This window comes from Hemiscyllium ocellatum, chromosome 10 (assembly GCF_020745735.1).
Source record: "Hemiscyllium ocellatum isolate sHemOce1 chromosome 10, sHemOce1.pat.X.cur, whole genome shotgun sequence".
In the NCBI taxonomy this organism is placed as follows: domain Eukaryota; kingdom Metazoa; phylum Chordata; class Chondrichthyes; order Orectolobiformes; family Hemiscylliidae; genus Hemiscyllium; species Hemiscyllium ocellatum.
Genome location: NC_083410.1, coordinates 88,320,736 through 88,338,052, shown reverse-complemented (window position 1 = coordinate 88,338,052; position 17,317 = coordinate 88,320,736). Strand labels below are relative to the sequence as shown.

General features: G+C 39.2%; 1 protein-coding gene across 3 annotated transcripts in view; it reads right to left on the bottom strand.

The window, feature by feature from the left end:
* LOC132819848 (acetyl-coenzyme A synthetase 2-like, mitochondrial) overlaps positions 1–17,317 on the bottom strand; it is a 78,088-nt gene that overhangs the window by 38,962 nt on the left and 21,809 nt on the right. For all 3 annotated transcript variants that reach the window (XM_060831728.1, XM_060831725.1, XM_060831726.1), the window contains exons 5-8: positions 16,418–16,570; positions 10,255–10,402; positions 5,138–5,275; positions 2,107–2,199 (exon numbers count right to left, since the gene is read on the bottom strand). In XM_060831728.1, coding sequence (XP_060687711.1) covers positions 2,107–2,199; positions 5,138–5,275; positions 10,255–10,402; positions 16,418–16,570 — 532 coding nt within the window. The remainder of the gene's footprint in view (positions 1–2,106; positions 2,200–5,137; positions 5,276–10,254; positions 10,403–16,417; positions 16,571–17,317) is intronic.

Genomic DNA, 17,317 nt, shown 5'->3' with positions numbered 1-17,317 from the left:
TCTCAAAGGCATTTGGGTCCCTTTTGTGTTATCTGGCATTCCCATTCCACTTCTTCACACTTCTTCTTTCCCTTTCACTTATGCTCTGTACTCCTTATATTCCACCAGATTCTCCCTTCTTTTCCAGAGAAAAAATCAGAATCAATTATCATGACTAGTTGTTTTAAGATTCGGCAAACAATGATATATCAAGGTCCAGGTAGTGACTGACGTATGTGGAATAATATACTTGGCGAAGAATCACATTTTCAGAGAAGGAGGAGAGATGGATAAGAACAGCAAAGAAAAAAAGAATGAATTTACATCAGAATGTGGCAATTATTTAATAACCAAGAATAGAAGTTAAAGCCCACATTACAAGATGTCATAGTTGAAAAGAATAGAGCTGATAAGTAAATCAAGAAACAGCGATAAACGAGATAGGAGTTCCATGATCCTGGAACTAAGCTAAAGTTAAATCAGGTTACTCATTCTGTATTATCAATACCAGCACAACTCAGATTTGTCATAACTATATTATTTAGGAAATACACAGAATCTACTGCTCTCAGATTACAAAGAATTAAAAACTATTCTGTCAGTTTAACCCTCTCAGTTATGTTCTCTGAATCAGACACTGTACTTCATACTTGAGATCGGCAGCCCTGCCCCAGACACTACACATAATTAGCACATAATTGAAGCTGTGTGCACTGCAAGAATGTTTAAATGATCCTGATTTCCATACACAATTGTCTTTTAACCTGAATCAGGTGGGTGCTCCTGGTGCAGTGATAGTATCTCTCCCTGTTCAAGTCTCACCAGCTTCAGAGATGTATTGTAACATGTCTGAACAGATTGATTAAACTATTCAGGCCCCTTACACTGACTGCTTCAGCAGTATTATCTTAAGGACATTACTGTCCCTTCAATGCCGGGTGAAGGTATTCAAAGTCAAGATTTATCTTAGTTTGAGAGTGTTCAGCAACCATTATAACCAATTCAGATTTGAAATTCTCTGACAACAACATTGTACATTCATATGGAACCTTCACTTCATAGAAAATAGGATGAAGGTACTCCACAGGACATAATCTGACAAATATTGACACCAAGATAAGAAAGAAATATTAGAATAGCTTACCAAAAGCATGGTCAAAGATGTATGTATTGAGGGGTGCATTAAAGACAAAGAGTTGGAAGGGAATTTTAGAAATTAGAGCTTGAACAAATGACACATAGTGATCAATGATGAATTATGGGAAGCAGAAGCAAAGGTGTGCTTAAATTGTTATGAAGTTGAAAGCATGTACTGTATCTTTTAGAGAGAGTGAATGCTGTTCTGAACTGAGAGATTACAAGCACCTGTGTATATTACTAGATGGCAGTCTCAGACTGCACTGGAAAACTGAAAGTATGTAACATTTGGCTGTGAAATGGATACCTGAGTTTTGGTTACTGTTTTGACAACAATTCATATTTAACCAATCAGTTTAAATTATGCCCCAGGATACAAAAACCCAATTGAGTTTGAATTTATTGCTTTGCCAATATTGAACCAAAGAGACGATCCAATATTGGCGATATGAAAATTCTGGCATTTTGAAAATTGGAGAGAGAGCAACTGCCATCGAGAGAGAGTCAAGAATTAGGAAACACTCTCTATCAAAGGTACCTTTTCATATGAAACATATTCACAGTAAAAGAAGACAACCCAGGGAGATTCTCAGCCGGAAGAAGACAGATACTAAAGACGACAGCAGCTGTGTGGTTTTGAAACTAAGTTACTGTCATTTTACTAAGTGTCTTATTGGAACAGCGTATTGTTATAGAGTTGGAGGTAGGTAATAAGCAGTTAAGAGAAAGGGGGGCTTAGAGTTGTGAATAGTTGTTGTTTAATGTTCACTGTTAGAGTTAAAACAGTGGAGTTTAAATAGTAGAATTTGGAACTTCTCTGTCATTCATATTTTAACAGATTCCAAGGCGAGGTGAACTTTTCTAGGTGTTTGGATTAGTTAACAGAAAGGTTCACTGCCATGTGATAACAAAATGCAATTTCAGTGCAAAAATCACGAAATATTCTTTGTTGAGTGTCTGAATGTTTACATATATCCAAATTTTCCTTACCTGTCTGCCACCAGGTATCCACAAGAGTACATCGGCCATCTCCCACAACCTTCCAGAACCACTCCCAGGCTTCGTGGTTAATAGGTTCCCCGACTATAAGAGAAACATTAGCAGGTAAACTATGCAGTGTAGATTGAGGAAGTAGTTTCTCAGAATTTCAATTGGGGTAAAATCACAGAACAAACTTATCCTAGAATTCATGAACTAAATAGATAATTCACATGGTTGATTTAATCAGTCCTAAATATTTTCCCATTCCTCTACCCCACACCCAATCTGCACATATCTGAGCTATTATACTGAGTTATGAGGAAGGGAACATTTACTTTTTATTCATTCATGGTGTGAATTGCTGGCTAAGCCAGAAGTTATTACTCATCCCTATTTGTCTTCAAGAAGGTGCTGGTGAATTGTCATTTTGTACTGCTGCAGGTTCACTAATGCATTTTAATGAAAAGAAAATCTGCCATCCTTACCTGGTCTGGCCTACATGTCACTCCAGACTCTCACGAATATGGTTGACTCCTATCTGCCCTCTGATCGATTACAATTGCTGTACTAGCCCACAACACCACATCCCATGAATGAATGTATTCCTGGTGAGTAGATACTGCATAGTACTGTTATGCTGAAGAGCTAATTACGCTTTGGAGTTGTTCTCATCCAGCCATGTGGAGAGTATTCCATTGCACTCTTTCTTGTGGCACATAAATGGTAGATAGACTTTGGGGAATAAGGAGGTGAGTTACTCATTGCAATATTCCTAGCCTCTGACCTGCTTTTGTAGCCACAGTATTTTATACAACCAGTCCAGTTCATGCCCTGGTCAATAATCTCATTTAAAACCAATTGGAATCCTTCTATGTTTTAGCAAGTATTTGTTTAAGTGTGTTGAGGGGATAGCTCATGCTGTTGGATGACTGGTTTGCAATGCAGACTGATGCCAACACCATGGGCTCAATTCCTGTGATCAACATGAACATCCCTCCTTCTCAACCCTCAGGGTAAACTACTACCAGTCATCAAATGGGAGAACAGCCCTATGGTTTCCTCTGGGTCCAAAGGACCTTCACCTTTGTGAAAATGTTTTCTTCATTAGGAAACGATAGAGAAGTCCTTACCTGTTGAGTTTCACTGTTTATTATTATAACGGCTTTTACTAATCAAAAAAACTGACAATTATTTCTCCACTCTGAAGGCACCCTGCCTCTATTCCTGATGAAGGGCTTTTGCCTGAAATGTTGATTTTCCTGCTCCTCGGATGCTGCCTGACCTGCTGTGCTTTTCCAGCACCACTCTAATCTAGACTCTGGTTTCAAGCATCCGCAGTCCTTATTTTTACCTAGTTGATTTTAACTACTGCTCCAGACAACTAACCCCCATTTGCAAGTTTCAAGGTTAAACTAGTCTTGACTGACATGTGCACACTATTATAAAAATCACTCTCGGTTTGACTATTCAGGGCAGGGAGGGAAGTTTCTCAGGAATGTGGAATAGATTGGCTATTTTCAAGTCATTTCTACCTGGTAAGTTAGAAGTATATTGATAAGTCATGCCATATAAGACCATTCGTGCCACACAAGGCAAGGTATTGCCCATCTCCAGCTATCATTCCAAACACATTCAATGGGAATACCATCGCTGAATCCCCTCCTATCAGCTTCTTATGTATTACCATTGATCTGAAATTGAACTAGATCAGTTATATAATTACTGCAACTACAAGAGCAGGTTAAAGGCTAGGAATTCTGAAGTGAGTGACACACCTCCTGTCTTCCAAATCTATAAGGTACAAGTCAAGAGTGTGAAGGAATACTCTCCATTTGCTTGGAAGGATTCAGCTTCAACAACACTCAAGAAGCTCAATGCAACTTGGAACAATGCAACATGTTTGCTCTCATTCCCTTAATCCTGATGCACAGTGGCAGCAGTATGTACAATCTACAAGGTGCACTGAAGTAAATCACCAAAGATCCTCCAACTGTATCTTCCATACCTGCCACCTCTACCGTGTAGAAAGATAAGGGCAGCAAATAATGGGAAACCACCACCTGCAAATTCCCCTCCAAGCCACCTACTATTCTGATGTGGATCTATATTGTTGTTCCTCCATTGTTGCTGGATCAAACCTGGAATTCCCTCCCTCATTGTATGTGGGTGTACCTACACTAAATGGATTATAGCAATTCAAGAAGGAGGCAGCTCACCACCATTTTCTCTGCTGCACCCGATGTGGCCTCCTCTACATTGGGGAGACAGGCCGCCTGCTTGCGGAACGTTTCAGAGAACACCTCTGGGACACCTGAACCAACCAACCCAACCATCCCGTGGCTCAACACTTGAACTCCCCCTCCCACTCCACCAAGGACATGCAGGTTCTTGGACTCCTCCATCGCCAGACCATAGCAACACGACTGCTGGAGGAAGAGCTCCTCATCTTCTGCCTAGGAACCCTCCAACCACAAGGGATGAACTCAGACTTCTCCAGTTTCCTCATTTCCCCTCCCCCCACCTTGTCTCAGTCCCAACCCTCGAACTCAGCACCACCTTCCTAACCTGCAATCTTCTTCCTGACCTCTCCGCCCCCACCCCCACTCCGGCCTATCACCCTCACCTTAACCTCCTTCCACCTATCGCATTTCCAATGCCCCTCCCCCAAGTCCCTCCTCCCTACCTTTTATCTTAGCCTGCTTGGCACACTTTCCTCATTCCTGAAGAAGGACTCATGCCCAAAACATCGATTCTCGTGCTCCTTAGATGCTGCCTGACCTGCTGCGCTTTTCAAGCAACACATTTTCAGCTCTGATCTCCAGCATCTGCAGTCCTCACTTTCTCCCTAAGCCAAATAGAGCCTGACATATAATAAAAACAAAATTTTGGAAATGCTCAACAGATCAGGCAACATATATGGACAGAGAAGTAAGTGGCCTATAATTCCCTCACTTATTTCAGTCGTCTTCATTGAATTGGAGAATGACATGTTGGCCTCTCTTCAAAGCAAATTATTAATCCAGACATGATTGACATTTACCTGTGCCTAGTGTTTTCAAGGATGACCGATCGTATTTGGACACCCAGCTGTCTCCATATTTCAGCAGCAGACGAATGGCCGTTGGAGCCCCATAAAACTGATTGATTTGTAACCGCTGCACAGTTTCCCAGTATCTACCTGATAAACAAATGCAGAGAGAATTCATAACCGCATGGTTTAGCTATCATGAATTTGGATCAAAATGCATCTAAACTAAACCAGTTGTTGAACTAAGGTCACTTGGTGTCATTAGATTGAAAAAATAGACCTAGTTAATTAATTACCTAGTTAATTAATTGAGGTTAATAGTACACAGTAGTTTCAGACTTATGTACATCAGTCTTTGCCATTCAGGTCAAAAGTGACATAACTAAATCCTAGATTAGAGAAATCAACTTAAAGAAATAAAAACTTCATGGAAAAGTGATATACTGGCTAAATAATGAGGTTAAGAGTTGTGTTAGTTTAAAGAAATAGTCTTACAATGTTGCTTGTCCTTCTTTAAGTCATTGAAGTTTATCATTATACCAGCTAAAGTTGAGCTTCTGCATTACATAATTTCCTTTCTTTTTATCCCCTTGTTTCCGGTTTCCGGTTGACTCTCATGTGATGGCTGTTTCCTTACTTTATGTCAGCAGCCAACCACAAAATTAGATTTGAGATACAGTACAGTTATCTTGGTATAAATAATCTCCTTATGTCATGGTCTGCTGCATTGAATGCTGCACTCTCTATTTCACTCTATTTTATTTATAGCTTCAAAACTGAAGAGAACATTTCTCAGAATGAAAAACTTTGATTATGTGGAGAGATTACAAAATCTAAGGTTGTTCTCCTTAGAGAACAGAAGGTGAATATTACATGCTAGAGTTCAAAATTATGAAGTAATTGAATAGAAAATATAGAGTTGAGAACTTATTGCTGCAAATCGTGGATTAAAATACATTAGTTGAAATGTATTTACAAAGTATCTACAGAACAGTGAGGACATTGTCAAACAGAGGTCCTGTTTGGATAGCTCATTCCAAAAGCCAGACATGATGGGCTGATGGACGTGATGCCTCCCTATGTTTCTATCATTCTTTGAAACTGTTCCACTGGTAGATGGACAATAACCAAAGGATATATTTGAGGTATATGTAATGGCAAAGAAACCAGAGACAAACAGATAAGGAGCATTTATTTTTATACAGTGAGTTCTTATGATCTGAAATGGAGTGTTGGTAGCAGATTCAATAGCAACTTTCAAAAGAGATCCAGATGTACATTTGAAAATAAAAGAAAATCCCTCGATTATAGGGTAAGAGGCAATAGAATGGAGCTAATTTACTTTCACTTTTAAAAGCTGACCCAGGCATGATGGGCCAAACAGCCTCTACTTGTGCTGTAATATGCCAAGATTTTATTGTGCAGTTTTGTAATGGTTATAATCCCAGTAAGGTCAGAGTAAATTAATTCAATTCGTATCATGGCACTTTGAGAATTTGAATTCTCTTCAAACTAATTAGTATAATTTGCAAATAAAAAGCTGATTTAGTTCTGACCACTCACAGCAAGTAGTTAGCGCTGATAAGATTTACCCATTATACAGGACAGATAGTCTATCTCCTCCATCTATGATACTCATGAAATTATTGAAGTTCCACTGAAATATTGACAGTCATGTACAAATATTTACTCAAATTTCAGCTATTACATTGTTATGCTTTTGGATATTTTAAATCGTCCCTTATGTAAAAAGATATAGTCAAAAAACGGAAAACTAAATGATGTTAAGGGAAGTTCATGTGTGATAATACAGTTTTAAAACATTTATTACTGGTTTGTGGGACTGTTAGTTTTACTGCCTGAGACAGCAATTATTGCCACTTGAACTGACTGGTTTACGAGGGCCATTTCAGAAGTCAGTTAAGATGCAACGATATGCTGTTGATCTGGCATCATATGTAGGTCAGAGCACGTAAAGTTAACAGATTTCCTTCCCTCAAGGATATTATTGAACCAGGTGAGTTTTTTAAGACAATCGATAATGCTTGCATAATTGCTATGGGAACTAACTTTTAATTCCAGATTTTCAAATTTCACCATCTGCCCTGGTGAGATTCAGGCTCATGTCCCAGAGCATTAACTCTGGATCACTAGTCCAGTGGCAATACTATTACACCACCACCTTATTAGCAGTTGTACCATAACAAAGAAAATATGATATAGCCTTAATATAGCCTCAGGACATCGTGAAGTACTTTCCAGCCCCAATTTTAGAACTTATGGCAGTGTCAACTCTGTTGCGGTAGAGGATATGTGGCAAGTAACTTAAAATCATAACGGCCTCACCAACTGCAATAAGTACCAGATCATCTCTTTTAACTGATGTTGTATGAGAGACAAATATTGTAAAGGATACTGGACAGAATATCCTATAACTTCTTCAAAATTTTGCCATGAGATCTTTTTGTTTCATCTGAGATGGAAGGCAGGTTAATGCCTCCTCTGGAAGATGGCAAATCTGATAATGTGATCCTTCAGAACTGCAGGAGACCACCAGTTGAATTTTTTGCTGAATCTCTGAAGTAGGACTTGAATCCACAACCCCTAGGTAACAGGCAAGAGTAGTACTACCATTAAGCTTACTACTAGGGAAATATATCTAATTAGATATTATTATATCTAATTATTAGACTAGAGAATTGTGTTTAATGAAGTATACATTTAATTAACTCTCTGAATATCTGTCCTTGTCCTAAATTGTCACCATGTTTATCACATTGCAAACAGCAACTTTGTATTTGACTTTGCATTGTTTAATAAATAGATTCCTGATTCCTGTTAAGGTATTTTAGTGTGACGGGCTTTATCAGTAGATGCAACCATAAAGCTATCAGATTGTCAGCAAAATTCCAACTGATTCACTAATACGTATCCAAACTTCGATTCAAGATGAAAGACCACCAACACCTTCTTAGGGCAATTAGAGATCCAGTATTACTACCAGTAATGTTGGAAATAATGAATTTCCAGCGTTATACTTGATTTGCCCCATACACTTGCTGACTCACTTGTCCAAATCACACTAAGGCATTTCAGTACCCTCCTCACAAATCTCCATCTCACCCAGCTTTTCTTGTGTGCAAATTTGGAGATTTTAAATTGAGTGTCTATACCTGAATCATTAATCAAAAAAGTGTATTTCACATGGCATGAATTTTTGTGGTTTCACTAAATCATCCAGAGGTCACTTGAAAGTTAAAAAAAAGTCCTCTCACAAATGCAATGCCTGGCATACTTGAGTAAGTCACACTCCCAGGTTATGTAGGGGTTTAACTGTTTATTGCAGCTACTTATGCAACTATATTAAGTCAAAAATAACTAACTCCCAATCATGCTCTCATAGCTGTGGAACACTGCAAACTTTGTCCTTCAGGACATAAGTAGTTCCACCAGGCAATTAAGATAGCAGTAAATATGTAACTAACTTGCTAACTGATGGATCAGAAAGTGAAATCTCCTTCCTTTTCTGTCAGGTGTGTGGAAAAATGAGAATGATCAGCAAAATACTCCTTATGTTTCCTGTGAAGTAAATGTCCTGGACACTGGAAGATGTAACTGAGATCAAGAAATCACAAGCACAAGCCCATCTTTGATTGAACTATGTCTAGACCACTGCCAATATGCTGACTGCACTGTGGGTAGAGTTTTTGATTTATTCTGAACATGCACACTTTGCATTTCTTATTTCATTTCTGTACATATTGCAAAGTATTCCTTGATCTTTAGATGGTAAGTAATATCAATGATGAGGGTTTAGGAAAATAACTTCTTGGTTTATGGTTCTTTCGATCAATTTTTTTTAATTTGCATTTTTTATGCAAACATGTATTTTGTCTCTCTCTTTTGCTCACAGGTTTGTTCTGTCAAGATGCCATTTTGCTTATAAAGCTGTACCTTAAACATCTGTTAATTTGAGACAAAGCCATTAGTGTTTCATGGTTTATGTATGGTTTCAAGGATTACTTGTAACTAAAACAGCGCACAGATCAGAATGCTGCTAATTATCTTCCTCTCCTTTTCCTTTTCTTTGTTCTTCACTTTTCTTACAATCTTACTCTTGCAGTGAATTTACAAACCTTCAGATTTCCAACATAGCTTTCACGTACATAGACACTGCGCTGCTTGAAATACAAGCCTTAAGAAGATTGTCATCATGGATTTTTTAGAATTCACTGAAATTGAGACATGCATAGGTTCTCATTCTGCCTGCTGCACCTACCCACACTCACCATCAGTACAGTCTATAGGAATGAATTCTGTATACTGTCATCACTGGCTCCTGATTGTGCAATCATATTTATTGCAACAGGAGGGTCCCATGTGTAGATTTCACACAGTATTCAATTTCCTCAATGTGTGGAAGAAATGCCAGCACCGTGAGCAAAGAATGTCATGTGAACAGGCATAGGGATAAGAAAAATCTCTAACAAACTGGAGGTTGGGAAATGGTAGCGGTGTGAATTGGGAGTAACATACATAATCCAGCAAAACTGGTTGTTGGTTAGATCTAGAAAATTATTTGCACTTATTGACAAAATTTTCCTCAATTTTCTCATGTTCCCATTACAGATAAATAGATCCCAGACCTTGAATGGTCACTCCCTGGAAAGACAAAACTATGCCCTAATCTCACAGCTATGAGCATTTCCAACATTTTAGGTGTGGATGCAGAATGCTGGTGTCAAGAAGGACCATAGGGTTGATTTTAACTCCATCTGCCCAATGGAAACCACAGAATCAGGCTGAGCATATGAATCATTTGGGTGACTTGTCTGCCATTTTTGCCTGCCATATACATTTTAATTTGCTGTTCAAATCAGACAGCAAAGCAACCCACACAAAATGTTTAGGTCCTAAATTAAATAATCAGATCTGGATATTGTGAGGCTATCAAGTGTAGGCATAACTGAAATCTGCAGTTTCTGGTAAACACCAGCTGGCAGTTGAAACCACCCCATTCCTGGCAGCCCAAGTTCATATTTATTTTCTTTCTGACTACAACAATCACAGGCAGTTCAAACAGGTACATAGAGTATGTTTTTTTTAACAATAGTCCTTATTGTGCTTACCTGGATTTGGGTAGATAGGAGTGCTTTCAAATAGCACAGTCGTGCCACCATTGCAGAGTGGGCCATAGACCACATAACTGTGCCCTGTAATCCAGCCAATGTCTGCCATACAGCCAAAAACATCACCTTCTTGATAATCAAAGGCATACTGAAAGATAACATTTGTATGTTAACCTTATGAATTATTATCTGGAACAGATAAATTATTCCAATAAAAGATTCACTCTATAGGTAACAAACAAAACTAGGACTCGAAAACAGACCCTGCAATACCAGTTTACAAACAAATAATACAATTAGTTGATTGGGTAAGTGTCTATTAAAATCACTCAGTAAGCAAGTTAAATGAATGAGGCCAAGTGGGTTTTGTTTGCAGCTGGGGATGAAGTCCTGGAAAAATACAAGTATGTCAGGAATCCCATTCCAACCTGCCAACTTTTATATTTATCTGCAGCAGATCACAGGAGATCACACCCCTCAGGAGAGGTGGGTTGTCAATTTTATGATGTAAAAGATCAACTCCTGTGATAGTAACACGAAATTTTAAATAAAACGTTTGGCTCCGCAGGTTCCCTATGCTTCCTCGAACCTGCTAGGTGATTGCCAGGCAAGACGAAGGTGGCAACTCAAGGGGTGGAAGCTATGAGAAGGAAATCTGGTTGTAGAAAATGGTATATTCACAGTACTTTTACCATGATATCGCAGAGGAGGTTATTTTACATGCATTGAAGGTGCCATCAACACTTTGAACATTCAGAGGCCTGACTTGCACTACCATATTTCCTGGCTGTTGTTCATGCAGGGTTACTTTGAACCTCAGATTATATCCAAGATAAATTGCCAGCAGCAGTCGATCGAAAAGCAGCAAGAGGCAAAGCACCAGGCTGCAACAGTACTTCTATTAGCAATAGCCCACTTCTTACAGACCTGCAGTTCATTACTATAGCACATTGCCTATAGGCAGAGCATAGTGGATAAGCTTCCTTGACAAGTCAGAGCATCAGTGTCTCAGGAGGCACAAACTGTCATGTCAGATTTTGGCAGACATTATAAACTTTCTGGACCAGACCTGCTACTGACTGAACCTACTGTGTCTATGCCTGTCAAAATAACCATTGTCCTTGACACCTGTGCCTCTGGATCCTTCCAGGCTCACCTGGAGTTATTGCCAGGATCTCACAGTTAGTGATAGATAAATGCATAAGAGAGTTTGCTGACTGCTTATTTGCCAAAAGTGTCAACTTCATCTGTGATGACACGAGTCATAAGGGGGAGGCATTCAAATTTGTGACTCTGAAATGTTTGCCATAGGTGTAGTGCTGCCCGCAAGTGACAACTAAAGCAACCACCCTTCACCCAGGCAAGTTAATAAAGGGCTTCCTCTCTGTCAATATGCAAAAGATGAGCAACCAAATGTCTTAATACCTGGATGCAGAGCTACTGAAAAGATGGTCAGTGACATCCCTCAAACTTCTAAGGAATATAGCCTAGAAACAGTGCAATTAATGTCATACAACCGTGTGTATCATTAAACAAACTGTTGGGAGTGCTGAAGGTGCAGTTCAAATGTCTTCATAGATCTAGAAGTGCACTTCAGCTCACAGAGACGAGGGTGTACAATGCAATTTTGGTGTCTGCTGTCTATATAACAGTGCACAACAGCAAAGTTGGACCTGCAGGAAGAACAAAGAGCAGAAACACAAAGCAGAAGGTGATGCTGGCAATGGACTACCTGCTGCCCAAGATGCCCTTAGAATTGAGTTTTACTTAGTTTCCACCATTCCATCCATCAAATAAGCAAATTCAAAAGTAGTTGTGGCAATTGCTGCCTGTCATAACCCTACATCCTCCAAGAAACAACCTGTAAAGGAGTCCTTCAAACAATGAAGCCTGTCATTCACAACCCCCATTACTTTGTGTCAGTTACATGAGATATGGAAAAAATGTGGGGTTGAATTTTACACTAGGTGGATACAAATATTTTCATTATCTTGATTAGAAATATTGCTCTTAATTGTTATATACATCCAAAGACAGCACTATTTCTAATTAATTACAATATTGGTCACACTGACAAAACTAGTAATAGTGGATTAAACAAGTCATAACAGGAATATACTAGTCGCAACAAGAAAATTATTAATAATTGGAATATTCTTTGTATAGTGACATTAATATAGAAAACTGTGCTAGAAAACTGTGCCAAGACATTTGTAGATACATTATCAAACAAGATTTGACGCCAAGCCAGATAAGAAGATATTATGGCATGTGGCCAAAGTCTTAGTTGAGATATGTAGGTTTTAAGGAGTGTGTTTGCGGAAGAAACAGAGGTGGAGAAGTTGAATGGCAGAATTAGAAAGTTTAGGACCATGGCGGCTGAAAACAAAATCTTGACGTTCTTGCCCTAACAGCACTTGGGTGTATTCCCTGTCCAGTACCACATGGCAGTTCATCAACACTTTCCCAAGTTCAGAGTAGAGATGGACAACAACTCAATGGACACGTCACATGTGAAAGGATGAAAATGATGATACAGTTAATACTCAGGAATGCTCAGGACTCTAGGTTTGGAGAATCATAAATCTCCAAGAGGGCTGCAAAGCTTGAGGAAATTATAGAGTTAGGGAGAGGTGAGGCCATGAAGGATAGACGTTTTCAAATCAAGATAGTGTTTACCCATAAGGAGCAATATGTAGATGAAAAATAGAATAGACCTTTGGGCAGATCCTTGTGAGATGCAAATATAACAATGTGGGACAGGGAAGTGAGGTGATTGCAGGTTATTCTCCAGTTGCAACTGTGCAGTTAAGCATAGTGCCAGATGGATTTTGTCTCACCCATTTGGATCACAGCAGACAGGCTTTGGTGAAAGATGATGTTGCCAACAATGTCACATGCTGAAGACAACGTGAGGATGCTGAAAACAGAGAGCTTTTTTAAATCATAATAGGATAGGACATCATATGACTTTGTTAACTTCCTTGATTAATAAGGGGATCAATGGTTATTGGGAGAGGCAGGAGAATGGGCGTGAGAAACGTTATCAGCCTGATCGAATGGCAGAGCAACTGAATGGGCCAAATGGCCTAATTCTGCTCCTACATCTTATGGTTAAGAGGATTTTTGGTGCGGGGACTTGAAAAGCTGATTGGCAGGAACTTGGAGTTCCAGAAGAGATGGACATAGATTTGGGTGGCACACTGTGTTCAAAGACTTTAGGAGATTTGACATGAGGTAGTAGCTTATAAGAACAGTAGGATCATGTTTTAATTTTGAAGAAAAAGATAAAAAGAAATTTGAAGGCGAGGGATTGAGTATAAAATTGGGAGAGAAATTTTAGCAATATCAACTAATAAGGGCAGGGAAGGAAATCTGGGAGGTCAGCAATTTAATGGAATGGGTCATGCAGCAGGAGGTAGCTTTCAAACAGATGACAAGTTTAGGCAGTGTATAAGTGCCAATAGGAGAGAACCTAGAGGTGAGGATCTTATAGGATGCGAGATAGGTCATAATTGGAATATACTAAATTGGGATTGGAATATACTGGATTTAATTAGAATGTAATAGCCTTAGCTGGAATATATTGGCCAAAACTGAACTGCTGTATATTATCTCAACTAGAATTTATTGACCACAATTCAATCTATTGATCATAATTGCAATATGTTGTTCTTAACTGGAACATACTACCCAAACCCTACATTGGTGTAAACTGGAAACAGTTTTCAAATCAAGACATTGTTTTCCCAGGAGCCAATCTAAGTTAGCAAGCACTGGAGTGATGGATGAAAACTTTGTTTCAAATGAGCCCAAATTTGGAAAGCATATGCCATATAGGAATGTGCTGAATTGTTAAGTATCAAAACAACAAAGGCATGGCTGGAGTTACATTACATTAGATTCCCTACACTGTGGAAACAGGCCCTTTGGCCCAACAGGTCCACACCGACCTTCCGAAGAGCAACCCACCCATTCCCCTACATTTACCCATGACTAATCCACCTAATACTATGGACAATTTAGCATGGCCAATTCACCTGACCTGCACATCTTAGGACTATGGGAGGATACCCACACAGACACGGGGAGAACGTGCAACCTCCACACAGACAGTTGTCCGAACCGGGAATCAAACCCGGGTCCCTGGCGCTGTGAGGCTGCAGTGCTAACCACTCAGCCACCGTGCCGCCCCATTATTAACTGCAGATGACTTGAGGCAAGGTGAGTCCACCAGTATTATAGGGATACAATTCGGCAGTCCTGGTAATGGCACAGCTATGGATGCGCATTGTAGGGTCAACCATGACACCAATGTTGCAAGAAGACTGGTTCAGTCTCTGACAATTCTGAAAAAATGACAGCGAGTGGTAGCTGAAAGTTTGGGGTGGGGCTTTGGTCAAATTTAATTGGAAGAAATTTCTGCTTATCTAGTATTAGATCTTGAATAGGCAGTTTGACAATTTAGAGATTGCGAAGGAATAGAGAGAGGCAGCAGTTGGGTGGAGACATGGTAAAAAGGAGCAAGCATTTGGCCCCTATTCAATAGGATCATGGCTGATCATCCAACATTGTACCATTTTCCTGCTTTCTCCCCAAATCTTTTGCTCCCTTTAACCCTAAGAATTATATCTAACTTCTTGAAAACATTCAATGTTTTGGCCTCAACCATTTTCTGTGGCAAAGAATTCCACAGGGTCACCACCCCCGGGTGAAGAAATTTCTCCCTCTTCTCAGTCTTAAATGTTCTACCCTATGTCCTCAGAGTGACCTCTGGTTTCAGATTCCTTCTTATTCTCCTTCAGGATAATGTTTCCTACTTTTACTTTGTATAGTCCTGTTGGGATTTTATATGTTTTATGAGATCCTATCAAATTAACCCAGCTGAACAAAAAACCACAGATCAGGTTTCATAACCTTAAACTTAAGTCTAAACCTATTTAAGAAGAATTGCTATTAATTAAAAATAAATACATGTTCTGTTCTTCAATTTCTCCTCTTTTTTTCATTTGTTCACAGGAGACATGAGCGATTGTCACTTTAATTGTGAAGTCTTTGGTTAAAGGACACAGGTGAGGAAAAAATACACTGGTTCTTTTCAGGTTTTGATTACCTATTTTTTTGGAGGGAAAGATAGATCAGCTCCCAAAGCAGCTGTCAAAAGGCTTCTGTCAAAATCATTCACATCCAAAAACTGTTGAGCTATCCAGTTGCTGTTGTCAGGCTGACAGTCTTTGGCATCCATAGCTGATCACAATTCCTTAAGCCAATCATTAATCTGTTGCTGACCCATCTACTAACAGCCTCCACTACTTTCTCAACAAAGCTGCAATGTAAACATGACTCACATCGCGATTCAGTAACTTGTTTTTTAGAAGTGCAGCAGTTCTTTCATAATCATTGGTTTTAAAATGGTCCTTTTCCCAAATCAGTCCATAATCAAAAATACAGTAAAATAAAAAGATATGGGTTTTATGATGTGAATAGGAGTTGGAGAGATTTAGTGTAAGGAAATTGCACCCCTTATTCATTCACAGGATGTATACCAGCACCAAAGACTGTGAGGTGCTTGTGCCCGGCTTCCAGTGATCCCGCAAACTGCAATGGAAGGCATGTGAGTGCTGGAGAACAGCAAAAGCAGTGATTCCCTTAACCACTGGGCTAGAGACCCAAGGAATTTCAGGGACATTGTTTGCAATCTAGTCCAGGTGCTTTGTACTGATATTGTTGCAGTCACTGACTATTTGATCCTGGAAGCAATATAATCAAAAACAGTTTTATTAACATGAATTTTCACAATTAATCAACTTAATATTCTGGATAGATAATACTGCTAAGGTAAGTATCTACATTGTCGGCCTTGTTAAAGAGTAGGAAGTAAAATCATACAAAACATAAGAAAATTGTCTGAAAAACACATCTAGATATTCCTACAATGAGTTGCCTAACAGTTATGTATGTTAACATAACTCAGAGACTAGCATATATTGAATTTTTTTATTTAGTTAAGTAATTTAACATTAGCAACTTTACAGATAAATGCTATCTGTGAAGTTGGCCTTTATTCCTTTGGCCTTTATACATTAATGTTAAGTAATTTCTGTAATCAGTATTAGATACTAGAAGGAAAACATTGAGGCTCACCATCCTGTTCTACTGATACCTTGTGGGTAATAGATGTATATAGCAGATAACCAGCTTGTGTATGGACTAGGCCCTTGGGTTTTCCTGTGCTTCCAGAAGTATACAGCAAGAAGAGCAGGTCCTCACTGTCCATGGACACAGGTTCACACACCGGCTCCTCTTTCTCCATCTCCTGAGGAAGAAAAAAGGCAGATCCTCTCAGCTGATGTTTTATTCCAGGAAAATGTGTTTAATAGTTGTTCTGTATAATTTAGACATGACAATAATGTGAAATACACCTACATTCTAATAGTAGATTCAATCTACAAAAGACCTGTACTTTGTGTCTGCCTATTTCTGTGTTTTCACCAGATTGACAATGGTTAGTAGGGCAGATGATTTGATTAATGTGTGCATGGTGCTGGGCCTTAGTGGGAATTGGATTCACCATCCTCAGAAAGAGGGTAGACATAGCCATAGGGTTGCTGAGTACAGAGGCAATTTTATAAAAGGCTTGCCTTTGCCCTCTGTACATTGTCCTAGCTATAAAGAAACAAGTAAATGAAATACAGTACTCAGCCTTCACCCACCAGACACACCTCATGTCATACATACCAAACCATTCTCCCACCCAACCCCATGCTGCCTCACGCCTCACATGTCAATGAATGTCCATCTACGCACCCCTCCTAGCCCTTCCCATACCCAGTGTAACAACCGATGTCCTTACACCTTACATGCCAACTCACCCAGGATCCATCACAGGCAGACCTCAGGACCTATGCTGACTGAGTTGAAATAAAGTTTTTTTGTCTTTTGATTATTTCACTAATTAAGAAAAAGTACAATGATTGATTTTTAAAACTCTGTTGCATTTACATTCCTTTAATTGCTCATCTCTTATAAATACAAAATTTGTATTCATAGCTCCACACCAAAG